Below are 13,763 nucleotides of genomic sequence, written 5' to 3'. Positions count from 1 at the left end.
TCCTTTTATCCTCTTTTCTTGAATTTTTTAATGTTTACTCATTTTTGAGAGAGAGAAGGAATAGAGAGAGACAGAGTATGAGCAGGGGAGGGGCAGAGAGAGGGAGACACAGAATCTGAAGCAGGTTCCAGCCCCCAAGCTGTCAGCACAGAGCCTGAAGCAGGGTTCAAACTCACCACCAGTGAGATCACGACCTGAGCTGAAGTCTGACGCTTAACTGACTGAGCCACCCAGGTGCCCCTATCCTCTTTTCTAAGTCTGATCTTCCTGAAGATGAACCAGCATTCAAGCCTCTTTTTTTATTTTTTTTTAAACTATGGCCCTTCCATTTGATGTATAGATCCCTCATTATTAAGATATATAACCTAGAAAAAAAAAAAAAAAAAAAAAAAAAAAAAAAAGATATATAACCTAGAATGTAAAAAAAAAAAAAAAAATCTTTGGGACAAACAAACATTTCTAGTGGCTAGATAGCAAGCCTTTCTCTAAGTCTGGTGGTTTCCAATTTACTGCTTTCACCAAAGCCCCAACGAAGTTGTGGGCTAATAAATCATTAAAACTTATTTTGATGATAATCTCCCTAGGACATTTGGCATATATCTCAAGGTTGCTATGAAACCACTGTGACAAAACTCCCTTCTAAGTCTTATTATATGACCAAGATTTCTTGGTGCTTACGGCTCTAGAAAAGAAAATAAAGGTGTTAGCTAACACCACTACAGTAATTGACTGCAATGAACAGCTGTATACCTTAAACTTACACAATGTTACATTACAAACAACTATATCTCAAAAAAAAAAAAAAAGAAAGAAACACATTTAATGCTAAAGCATTTAAGATGTTTATGAATACATGTACTTTTTTGAAGTCCCAACCAACCCAATAAAAGACACATTTCCAATTAAATTTTATATTTAGTTCCAGTAACCATCAAAATTTGCAATAGATTTATACTTGATCAACTGAATACTGTTTACTGGAATATCTCAAGTACTCTCTTGGAATCTCAAGTTTTAAGACAGCATTAATAGGGCAACTGGTAAAGTCTGAGTAAGATCTATAGATCAGCTGGCAAAATGTGAAAATATAACACATGTATGTATACAGCAAATTATAAAGAAAATACTGTAAAATGTTAACATGAGGAATCTGCGTGAAGGATATATGGGAATTTTTTCAGCTATTCCAGAAAATTCTAGGAGTCTGAAAATATTTCAAAAGTTCACTTCACAGGGCTCCTGGGTTTGTTGGTTAAGCATCTGACTCTTGGTTTCGGCTCAGGTCACGATCTCACAGTTTGTGGGATTAAAACCTGCATTGGGCTCTGTGCGGACAGCACAGAACCTGCTTGGGATTCTCTCCCTGCCCCTCCCCTGTGCATGTGCTTGCGCTCTCCTCAAAATAAATAAACGTTAAAAAAAATATGACTTCACATTCACATTTTTATTGAAAAGACAGTGTGATAATGAACTTTAGGATAATATACTTTATGGAAAATGGAATGAAAATATGTTCAAGAATAAAACATGTTTAAGCATTCAAGAGTTGGTTCATGAATAAAGGTAGCTATCAAATTGCTATAATATTTAGATTCTCAAATATACTTAAGAACAGTTTTTAAATAATATATTAATGTTTAAATAAGCTGGAAATTATATCTGTCCCCAACCATTTTATTTTTTTTTAATTTTTTTTTTCAATATATGAAGTTTATTGTCAAATTGGTTTCCATACAACACCCAGTGCTCATCCCAAAAGGTGCCCTCCTCAATACCAATCACCCACCCTCCCTCCCTCCCACCCTGTCCCCAACCATTTTAGGATGAAAAATTTTAAATGTCAATTTAGAAATGTGCAGTTGAGGGGCCCCTGGGTGGCTCAGTTGGTTGAGCGTCCGACTTTGGCTCAGGTCATGATCTCACAGCTCATGAGTTGGAGCCCCACGTTGGGCTCTGTGCTGACAGAGCCTGGAGCCTGCTTCTGCTTCAGTGTCTCCCTCTCTCTCTGCCCCTAACCCACTCGCATTCTGTCTCTGTCTCTCTCAAAAATAAATAAACATTAAAAAAAAAAAAAAAAAATTAAAAAAAAAAAAAAAGAAAAAAGAAATGTGCAGTTGAGGGGCGCCTGAGTGGCTCAGTCAGGTAAGCGTCTGACTTCGGCTCAGGTCATGATCTCATGGTTCCTGAGTCCAAGCCCCGCGTCGGGCTCTGGACTGACAGCTCAGAGACTAGAGCCCGCTTCAGATTCTGTGTCTACCTCTGTCTGCCCCTCCACTGCTTGCACTCTGACACTTGCATTGTCTCAAAAATAAACAAACATTAGAAATGTGCAGTTGAAATGAACTGTGTTTTAAAACAGGTTTACTGGGGCGCCTGGTTGGCGCAGTCGGTTAAGCATCCGACTTCAGCCAGGTCACGATCTCGCAGTCCGTGAGTTCGAGCCCCGCGTCGGGCTCTGGGCTGATGGCTCGGAGCCTGGAGCCTGTTTCCAATTCTGTGTCTCCCTCTCTCTCTGCCCCTCCCCCGTTCATGCTCTGTCTCTCTCTGTCCCAAAAATAAATAAAAAAAAAAACAAAAAAAAAACAAAAAACAGGTTTACTTACTAAAAAGTCTGCAAACTACAGAACAGAGGTTCTGGAGGAAAATGTTAATGTGAGACACAGGGTCAAAACACAAAGGGCTTTTAGTAAGTCATTAAAGAATTTGGACTTTTTTCTGCAGGCTTTAAAGTAACAGAATTCCTTCGTAGTTTAAGATGCTAACTCTAACATGCAAATATTATCCTTTGGGAATGAAGATTTTTGTTTTATTTTGTTGCCATAGATACTTTTATTTCATGAAGGCTGAAGAAACAGTGTACAAAATCGGCATGATACACACAGCACAAATGAAAAAAATGATAAAATAACATTCTTTAGGTAATAGCTAGTACTTTATAGCAGACTACTTTTTCTCCAAAGATAATTATGGATTGTTCCAAAATAAAGCTAGATAGAATGTTCTTAAACCTTTTAAATGCAAGATGCTCCCTTCTACTCCCTTAGCTACACTACAGAGCAGATTGCTTTTTACTAGGCCATTTCTTCCATGTGCAATTTTCAGATCGGGAATAAATGTTTTTGACCAAGATTAGACAAACTTTATTGTCTCTGCTACTCAAAACTAAAGCAAAGCACTCTAAATCTCACATAAGGGCCAAGGCCTAAGTTCTGGGAAATGCCTTTACTCGAAGATTCACTTTAATTTCAACAAACACCCCATCTGATAGAATTTGTCAATTTTTTTTTGTTTTTTTTTTTAAGATTTTTTTTTTTTTTTAAGCGATCTCTACACCCAATATGGGGCTCAAACTCACAACCCTGAAATCAAGAGTCGCGTGCTCCACCAACAGACCCAGCCAGGAACCCTGAAATTCGTCTGCATTCTTGACCAAAACCCACACCCATGATAAATAACCAGACACAGTTCAAGAAATTTTGGGTATTTATACCACCCAGGAAAACAAGTGGCCACCTCTTAAAAATGCCATTTCATTTAAATCATAGATCCTTCCCTACCCAAAATATCAGAATGTTCAAAAAAGGAAAAAACAAACTTACATGCCATGATCAATGCACTCTACAACTTTGCCAAAGGCCCCTTCACCCAAAGTGTCCACGATTTCATCTAAAGTAAGGGAGGAGAAAAAGGAGTAAGTATTTGAGTATAAATTATCTAGTTATTCAAACAATGAATACTTAAGTGTGGAATATTTTCAAATGATGTCTATTAAAGCATAACTAAGGTTTCAGCACTCAAATTATTTTATTTTCAGCTGCTACAAAAACAATTAGATAGAGCTATCTTTCTTGCTCTAAGCTCAAATTCCACTGATTATTTTGGAACTTTAGAGTAGAAATATTTAAATTCTATAGAAAAGAAGAAATACAAAAGAACAAACAAACCCACAAAAAACAAAACAAAAAAGCAATGAAGAGTTCTTTAGCCCCCCGCTGACAACTATTCTTAAAAAGATTATTCTGTCTGCAAAGTTAAAAAAGTGTTGAAAAATATTCTATACATCTTGCTCTTAGAACGTCTCCACTTTGACAGATCAGGTGACCCTCCTCATCATCCTCTATACTCCTGGATCTTTTCCTTCGGTGGCTCTTCTGGAACGGCAAGTGGGCAGCACCAAGATCGTCCAGCCAATCAATATATCAGAGTGAATTCAGGGCAGAATACGCAATTCATTCAGCGGGGAGATATTCAGGCATTCAGATAAGCACCAGGCCACGAACAGTTGGCAGGAGCAATTTCAAATTCAGTCCCCAGAAATTCACAGGGCACAGTTTATGTTACAGAAGAAAAACATGGCAAGGAACAGATTTTCAGATAAGATACTTAAAGTGGCAATAGAAAAAAAACAACACAATTGTCTCTTTAAAATACTGATTTAATTGAAGTCTGAAATTTAAAGAATGCAATGTCATGATCTACTTATCTCTTGATATAAAATAGCATATGCTGTGAATTGAGATGTCTAGTTTGTTGGGGGGGGGGGAAGGTTTTAAAATGTCAAAATTAGTTGAAACTATTTAGCAATATTTTAAAATACACATAATTAAAGGGGGAAATAAAAGCTAGTTAATTTCCATGTTCACTCTAATCAAAACTTGGGGAAGGAAACAATTTATTCAAAGTTTACTGATTAAACAGGTGAAGATGTCTGAGTGTAAAAAAAGTCAAACTTTTTGGATAACGTACTTTCCATTCAGCACCCATTTCAGAATTTCAGTGCAACTAGCTGCAGACAATGATGCACTGTGCTCTGGGACTATGCTATATATAGCATATATAGCTATATATAGAGTACACTTAAGTATCCACCAGTGCAAAGTTCTAGAGATGTTTCCAACCATTAGGAAAAGGGGTTCTTTTAAAGTAAAAAACAAAAACAAAAAAAAAGTTTACTATAAAAGAAAAGATGGGTGCTTTAATTTTTCATAAGATTATATTACAAAACATAAAAATATTTTTAATATTAAAATTTAATATTAAAATCAAGAACTCATGATCTGGATTGCAGAAAATGAGTAAATATGGGCAAACGAAGGTTACCTAATAAATACAGATTAGCTATGAAAATTTGGATGTTTAAGGATTCAAGTAATATAAACACATTTATAATATATCCAAATAATATTACATATATATATATAAAAACTTTTTCAAACTTACTGGCTCATTAAGAGTTTTTACACACAAATAAGCATCCACCCAAAATAAAAACAAAATCAATCATACCGAACGTGACTGTTGACTTGAACAGTGTCTATTACGCTTCCTTTTAGGACTGCTTCTCCTACTTCGGACCGAAGATTTACTGCAGTGGATTCGATAACTGCTTTCAACGTCTCTGTGATAATGTCTAGGAACATAGCCTTCGCAGTAGTCATTTCTATATTCATCAACATATCTCCGGTCCCGATAATCTCTCTCATTCAAGGACCTCGCTTCTAAATAATGACTGCAAACACATTAAAGGATTTCAAATTATTCTCTTCATCCTGGAACTGTGGTTCAAACAAAACATTCTCTCAAGAATTCCTGGTTTAAACAGCTAACTTGATAAAAAGAAAAAACCTCAAATTGATGAATTAGAATTTATACTTATCTCACAAACTTAAGACATAATTTTACTTTAACCAACAAGCGAGTTCATATTCTCCATCAGATAGACTGCTATCAAACACCTCAGATCAAAGAACAAAGCTTGAGTCAATTATGTTCAGTGTTTACTTGATTAAGTGTCCCTGTACCTTTTGGAGAAAGTTAACACCAAAAATTCACCAGTCTTATGATATATGCAATTGTAACTAAGCTTTCTTTTCTCAGAGAGCCACACACAATCAGAGGCAGGCAAAACAGGATTCCTTTCTCTTTTAATGTTAAGCGAATTTTAGATATCCCCGGCACACACATAATTCTTTCATGAAAGGTGTACTGGAGCTCGAAGTGATCTTACATGTATTCCAGACCTTTCATTTTACAGATGACTAAATTAAGATCCCAAGGATAATGATTTGCCATGGCTGTAGAGCATTCTAATTCCTATTATAAGGGCCAATTTTATTACACATATCACATATCACCTATGCCACCTTCTCTCCTCTTTGTATTCCTAGCTTCCTGTTACTCCTCTTTGAGAAAGACAACATAGCTTTTGAAGGCTGCCCCATGTGCCAAAGATATTAAACTACATCCCCCCACAAATGAGAAAAGGATCTTGTAATTGCTTGCCTAGGATTACAACAGACCCACCCCCACCACCCTACTTCCCTTTACATTTCTAACTTCCTGCCATTCTTACTTGCAAAATACTCAAAAATTCTACATGGGAAACTGCATCATCTAGTGCCATAGTGGTTAACTTCTGAATCCACAGATCCCTTTAAAAATCTGATGAAAGCTATGGACCCTCTCACTTAAGAAATGCACAAATGCATAAACAAAACTTGGCAAGGAATTTCACAGAGGTCACGGACCTCAGGAAGTCAATGGATCCCAGTTAAGTATCCTTGATCTGATGGAAAGAAAAGGACATAGATTCAATTGGCCCAGTTTCCCGTCCCCCTCTCTACCTGGGATGGTGTCCTCTTCAACAGAGTGCGAAGCTTCAAGAGGGATGCACATGGAGCACTGAGGGAGAGAGGGGACACCTGCCCAGTCAGACAAATCGGCTAAAAGAATCCTGACAAGCAATGGAGTGACAGATGTTGACTAGACTGCCCTCACCAACCTCATTCTCTCCCCAGAATATGCTGTTGTTCATTTTCCCAGGGGCTGGTTTAGGCAGAAATAAAGGGAAAGCATCTCTAAACTGCTAGTCAACAGGGCTGGCAGAATATCCAGACTGAGGAAATGCAGAAACCCCTTTCTCCCTTTCCCCAGTGTCAATCTTAAGTTCTAACCATTGGAGAAACAACTTGGGGTATCAGGGTAAGACTGTGAGTCTATGTCAGGGATCTGATGACTTGGTTTGGACCTGTCAGGGAGAGATCTGTAATACATCAACCTAGAAATTACCATACACTCAAGGGCATCCTTTTCAATTCTGTAAGGCGTCCTTCCTATAAAAGTCCAAAATCTATCAGAAAAAAATAGTACTAATAATCTTTAGCTGGAATAGTGCATAAAATTAGAGTTGCAGATAATCCATAAACAATCTACAGACTAACAAACATGAGGTGAAGCCATGAGGATAAACTAGAAAAATGAGGGACCTCTTCAATCTCTAACAACCAAGCCTTAGAGATTACATAAACAAAGTCTACAGAATCATAAAGGCCATGTATGGACAGAGTGGACAAGATGAACAGATTGATTTAAATTCTAAAATATTCACTGAATATCCAGTGAATATTTTACTGTAGTCCTTCAAAATAGCCAAGACTAATGAGGCTACGGGCATTCGTTTTTATTTCCACACAGGTCCTGTGGAAGATAAAAAAATATATATAAGGCAAAATCCCTGCCAACAAATAATGAACAATTTGAGATCATTCACATAAAAACAAAACTCGACAATGCAGGAAATGCTGAAAGGTTGCACGAGTGCTTAGGATCATAGAGGGGAAAAAACTCAAACTGCTTAAAATGGTCAGAGAAGACTTCATAAAAAAGCAAAGAGTTGCATCTTAAAGGGAAGTCAAGATTTGGACAAGGTGGCAAGCAGAAGAAATGGGAGGGGAGAAGAATAGCGTATGACCATCTCACACTTACAGATCACCTGTAGCCACAATGGCTTGGAGATGGGTGGTCTACGTATTACTTGGGAAACAGTGCATGGACACTACAGCAAGACCACTGTTCACATAGGGAATGAACAGAAGCAAATAAAATAAGCTGGAAACAGATCATGCAAAATCTTGCATGCCAGGCTAAGGCGTTTAAAACAGTGTTTCTCAAAGGGTGGTCTGTTTATCAATCATATCAAAATATGGAATTATTAAAAATGAAGATCCCTCAGCCCCAGGTCAGACTAACTCCATCTATATATGGTAATATGCATTTTAAACATACCTCTGAGACACTTCTGTTCATACTAAAGTTTGAGAATCTTTGGTTTAAGACTTGATACTCTATATCACATAAGAAAACATTTAAAAACTATTAACACAATATATAAAGTTGTTTGAAGCCGTATCAGTCTTCCTGATACAGAACTAGAATTAGTACAAAACTAATTAAACCTGTAGCAAGGGAGACCAATTCACAGGTTACTGGCAAAAGACAAATAAGAAAAGACACTCTGCAATACATACAAAAAAAGGTTTAAAAATTGATATATATTAAAAGCTCTTATAAATCAGTAAAATACTCTGTAAGAGAAAAAAATGGGCATTGGACAAACTCACTAAAAATTTAAAAATTCAAATTAAAACACTATTCTTGGCATTTCAAAATGCCAAGATTGGTAAGAGCAAGAAAGAGTATATTGTACAACTTGGTACAAACTTTCAAAAAAAAGACATCAATATGTAGCAAGAGCTTTGTACCCTTAAAGAGTTCACACCCTTTAATTTAAAAATGTCCCCTCTTAGGGGCACCTGGTGGCTCGGTTAAGTGTCCAACTTTGGTTCAGGTCATGATCTCACGGTTCATGAGTTCGAGGCCCCTGTCAGGCTCTGTGCTGACAGCTCTAAGCCTGGAGCCTGTTTTTGGATCCCGTGTCTCCGTCTCTCACTGCCCCTCCCCTGTTCCTGCAGTCTCTCTTTCTCTCAAAAATAAATAAGACATTAAAAAAAAAAAAAAAAAAAAAAAAAAAAGTTTTTTTTAAATGTCCCTTCTTAGAACCTATTTTCAGGAAATAATCAGAGGCAAAGACTCACATAGAAAGATTTTTTTAAGAATAGAATAATGGGGGTCTAGGATCCTCCCAAGGATACCTTCTTTACAGTTTATGGCAATTCTCATTCTTTTCAATAATTTTGTAAAAAATACTCTTGTAAAGTTTTTTTATCTTCAAAAAGACTATCAGATATTAGAATATTCCACATTATGGAGAAAAATTACCATTAGACACCTCTGGTGTCAATGTCAAAGAAGACACAGGCCTGCTGTTTAACTGGACTGACGTAGTATATTTATGTAGTTAATAATAAACAAGAACTGTCCACTCAAATCACTTCCTTCCTACATAAGAAACCTATGTATCATTAGTACTATGATGTTAATTTAAGACTTACAGGACATTCTGTATTTATTAATAAAAGGGTACAGATGTTTCTCTACAGTGCATTAATTAGCTCAGGTCATTGCAATCCTGGCGCAAACCCTCCCTCTTCCCCATGTAACAGTGTGTGATGAAGAAAGATTAATCTGTGGTGACTACCCACAAGCTCACTGTTCCGCAGAACAAGTCTGTTTTAGCATGGACAAGGAAAAAAATTACATACTGTTTTTTAAAGTAACCCCAGCTGGCTAATTTAGAAAGCAATCTGGCAAACAGTCTCAATGGAACATCTACAAAACAAGGAGAAAACATAGAACCAACAAAACAAATGAGAAAGGGAAGTTAATGGAAGACAGACTGAAAGAAATGCTACTCACCTAGCCTTTCTTTAATCATTTAGGTACTTTAAAATTCCTTTAATTCTCTGTAAATGTATTACCTCCAAATTTTACACAGTAAGAGTATAATTAAACAGGACACATGCTACTGAAAAATTTTTATTGAACCCTTTCCCTAAATTACTGGTTCTTACAATAATCTTCTAAAAAACCTACACACATTCACTGGCCTTATCTACAAATGTAACCTACAGAACACAGTGTAAGCGACGAGTCCTCTATGTACTTTACCATTCCCAAATAGTACATGCTGGTTTTCTCATCTAGTTGAACTCTCCCTACCCCTCATTCTCTCTCACTTGTGGAACCTAAACAAGCATCCCAAAATACGTATCTCCTCCTACATACAAGTTAAAGGCATATACTGGACATTCTATCATCACTATTACTTAACTGTTTGTGTGTCTCACCACCCCAACTACATTACTGGCAGCTGGGACTCAACTATCTCCCACCACTCCCAGACAGATGTAGGTAAATAAGGTTTGCTCACAGCTGTAGTCTCGGCACCTATATAGTGCCTAGCCTGTAATAGGAATTCAATAAACATCAACTGAATATTTGTTGACTTAAATATAAAACAATCTGACAGAATAAAGCTACGTAAGCTAACGAGAAATCATTAAAACTACTAGCGGTAAAATGTTACTAATTCAAGAGTGATTTACCAATCAGATTCTTTAAACTGGTGATGTGGTTTACAATGTCTGTTCTCTTGTGTACTGCTGTGGGACCTCCTCTTCCGTTTGTGACTTCCACTGTAGCTTTCATGTCCCCAGCTTTCTCTGCTATCCCAATCAGGGCAGTGAGTTCTTTTGGAATGACGCATCTGTTAACGGAAATGAAAAGTAGTGGAGGTTATAGATGGCTACGTTTAGTAAATAAAATATTACACATTATTTAAATAAAACACTCAGCACATGGGGTCATACATGTTCTAAAATCTTTGTAGATGATGTTTCCCAAGGCATGCAACACCATTCCACAGTGTGTCAGATGACTGTAAGTGGCATACAGACCGAGTACTAAATTATGCATAACATTGTGAGACCTTAACAATACGTTCTGTTTCAGTTCTTCTGAATTAGCAGCTTAGTGTTTATCTTCAACTAACCTTTGCTAACTGCCATTGTAAAAACAGTAAAAGGGCCAGGATTCAGACTCAGAACCTCCAGTAGACAACAATATCCAGCTAGAAATTAATAATTTGGGGGCTTTAACTCATTTTTATCTTAAAAAATAAGATCTTAAGTAATCTCTACATCCATTGGGGCCTCGAACTCACAACCCAGAGATCAAGAGTCACACACTCCAACAACTGAGCTAACTAGGCACCCCTTACCTTCTTTTTATAATCAACGATCTCCTTTTAAGTTATTGATATGATTTCCTTTAAAAATGTTTATTTTTTAAATATTTACTTAGAGAGAGAGAAAGAACGAGCACAGGAAGGACAGAGAGAGAAGGAGAGAGAGAATCCCAAGGAGGCTCCATGCTGTCAATGCAGAGCCCAACTTGGGGCTTGATCTCACCAACCATGAGATAATGACCTGAGCCGATATCAAGAGTGGGCACATAACCCCTCAAAAAATGTTATCTTTAAAATATGAGCTATTTTAGGGGAGCCTGGGTGGCTCAGTAGCTTAAGCCTCCATCTCTTGGTTTTGGCTCAGATCATGATCTCACAATTTGTTAGTTTGAGTCCTGCCTGGGATTCTCCTTCTCTCTCCCTCTCTCTCTGCTCCTCCTGCATGTGCTCTCTCAAAATACAAACTTTAAAAAATTTAAAAAATATATGGGCTATTTTAAAGAGAAATATCACGGGGTGCCTGGGCTGCTCAGTTACTTATATGCCCAACTCGATTTCAACTCGGGTCTGCTCTCAGGATTCCTGGGATGAAGTCCTTGCGTCTATAGCCTGCTTGCGATTCTCTCTCTCCCTGCCTTCTCCCCTGGCACATACTCGCTCACAAAATAAACTTAAAAAAGAAGAGAGAGAGAAATAGCGTGCCATACAGCTTTGGCAAAATTCTGTAACACAAACAACTGAAGTCAGAGAAACATTCAGGTATACTAAATATAGGGGATGACGTTGTCTTACAAGTAAAGAGCCAGTAAAGCTGCTTCTTCTCAAAAACTAGAGAGAATTGCTTTTTCTAAATCTCAGGATGACTCCAAGCTTTGGGGAAAAAACTAGGAGGTGAGTGGAACACAGTATTCAGAGACTGTAAAAGCAAAGCTTGTATAAACTCATTTTCTCTATCCAACATGTTTATTTTCAGATCATCTTGCAATTAGCCTTAAAACGAAAACATATTTGTTGTAGATCTGGGGTAACTGAAAAAACCAACCTACAAGGATGCACATGGTCACAGTGAAATGGGATGATGATACGGACAATTCCCTGATTTTCTGCCTCCATCTACAACCTCTAAAGCATAGGTTCCCTCTAGGCTCAGGATCTGTGTTCTAACAATGTAATCCCTATCTGCTGCTCCCCATCTTAATTCTTTTACAAATAAGCAGTTTTTATCCATGATATCCAAGCTGCTGGGAAAGGGTGAGTTTCACAGCTCAAGGAAAGAGCTAAAAAAAGAAAAAATGGAGCAAATCCAGCTTAGTTAACTGCCTTTAGCTTGCCCAAATGACTCAGTAACAAGCAAACAAATTCAAGTAAAAATTTAAATGATTTCAAATGGATTAAAAAAAGACTCGAAATGAGGCAGCTGTGATTCTCCTGGGAAGTATTCCCTAAGAAAATATTTGTATCATAACTTTTGCTTAAAAAAGGGAATGAGGGTGCATTGGTCAGGTAAATAAAAAATCCTAAAACTAGTTAGGATTCTCACTGGAGGGGCACTTGGGTGGCTCAGTTGGTTGAGTGTCTGACTCCTAATTTTGGCTCAGGTCATGATCCCAGGGTTGTGGGATCAAGCCCCAGCCCCGCATGCGCCACACATCCGGCTCTGCACCGATTGTGGAGCTGTGGAGCCGGTTTAAGATTCTTTCTCTATTCCACACCCCCCCCCCACCCCCACCCCCCCGCCCACCCCTCTCTCCCACTTGCACTCATTCTCTTGCTCTCTAAAATTAAAAAATTAAAAAGGATTCTCACTGGAAATTATTAAGTGAGCATTCTGGTTTTATAGTCTCTTCAAAATGGGAAACTGAAATGAATGACACTAAAAATTAACTTGAGGCAAAGGCCATCACAAAAGCCATCTAAAATTGTTATTTCTAGTGGAATTCTTCCAACACTTCCTTCAATTACCCAAACTGTATTTTAACCACATAACTCTTTAAAATAGATTGTTTAAGCATTCTTTTTTTTTTTTTATTGTTTAAGCATTCTTAAATCACAGCCAGCAAAATTACAACATCTGATGACTGAGGATTATAACTATCCATTATTATGCAATTTTTACAAAACTTGTGTCTGCTTTAGCTTTCTTTTCCTTCTGTCAGTCAGCCACAACCAGCTCACCTCAAACAAGGCAGAATTCTCAAACAACCAAAATTATCAATACTCAAAACATTAAGAATGAGCATCTTGGGAGGGCCAATGATTTATTTCTCTAGTTAAGTTCACTACTTTAAATTTAATTCGGCTGTTAGAAAGCTTTTCTCCCTGCTAACCATGTTCAGAAATATTGTCTCAGGAGGCAAAGAATCCCAGACCCATATTTAACAGATAAAGTTCCTTCACATCCACAAGAAAACCCATCTAGAATTATTACACTACCTTTAATTAAATAATCCTACATGCTAGAATCCCCACATATCTTTCATTTTAAAAACATCAGACACAATGGATCTGTATGTATATACACGTCTTAGAAATCGGATTCTCTCCCTGCCCTTTCATACCCGTCAATTTTATTCAATGTATATGGCTTTAAAAAAAAAAAAACCGAAACAGGTTAAAGCCACGATTACATAGATGGCTCCAGAAGGACTGCACTTAATGGGCAACGAGCAGCCTGCAAGTAGGTGTGTTTATGGAGCACAATCTTAAAAGGGCAGCTATAAAGCAAGACCAGGTGGGTGCCCGGGTCAGCGGGGCAGGCTACTTAGGTAATCCAGGATAACAAGATGCAAAAGTATCAAAACGCAGACCAGTGCAACGATGGTATGTTCCACTTCAGGGG

At 37.5% G+C, this 13,763-nt stretch overlaps 1 protein-coding gene across 3 annotated transcripts in view; it reads right to left on the bottom strand.

Moving 5' to 3' along the window:
* Positions 1 to 13,763, bottom strand: part of CLK4 (CDC like kinase 4) — a 29,443-nt gene that overhangs the window by 10,581 nt on the left and 5,099 nt on the right. For 2 of the 3 annotated variants that reach the window (XM_042933031.1, XM_042933027.1), the window contains exons 2-5: positions 10,284 to 10,444; positions 5,287 to 5,509; positions 4,061 to 4,151; positions 3,600 to 3,666 (exon numbers count right to left, since the gene is read on the bottom strand). In XM_042933031.1, the coding sequence (XP_042788965.1) occupies positions 3,600 to 3,666; positions 4,061 to 4,151; positions 5,287 to 5,509; positions 10,284 to 10,444 (542 nt within the window). Of the gene's footprint in view, positions 1 to 3,599; positions 3,667 to 4,060; positions 4,152 to 5,286; positions 5,510 to 10,283; positions 10,445 to 13,763 lie in introns of those variants that run through there. The other variant, XM_042933040.1, reaches the window with a different exon arrangement.

This window comes from Panthera leo, chromosome A1, assembly GCF_018350215.1.
Source record: "Panthera leo isolate Ple1 chromosome A1, P.leo_Ple1_pat1.1, whole genome shotgun sequence".
Taxonomy (NCBI): Eukaryota; Metazoa; Chordata; class Mammalia; order Carnivora; family Felidae; genus Panthera; species Panthera leo.
This window is presented reverse-complemented; position numbering and strand designations above follow the sequence as displayed.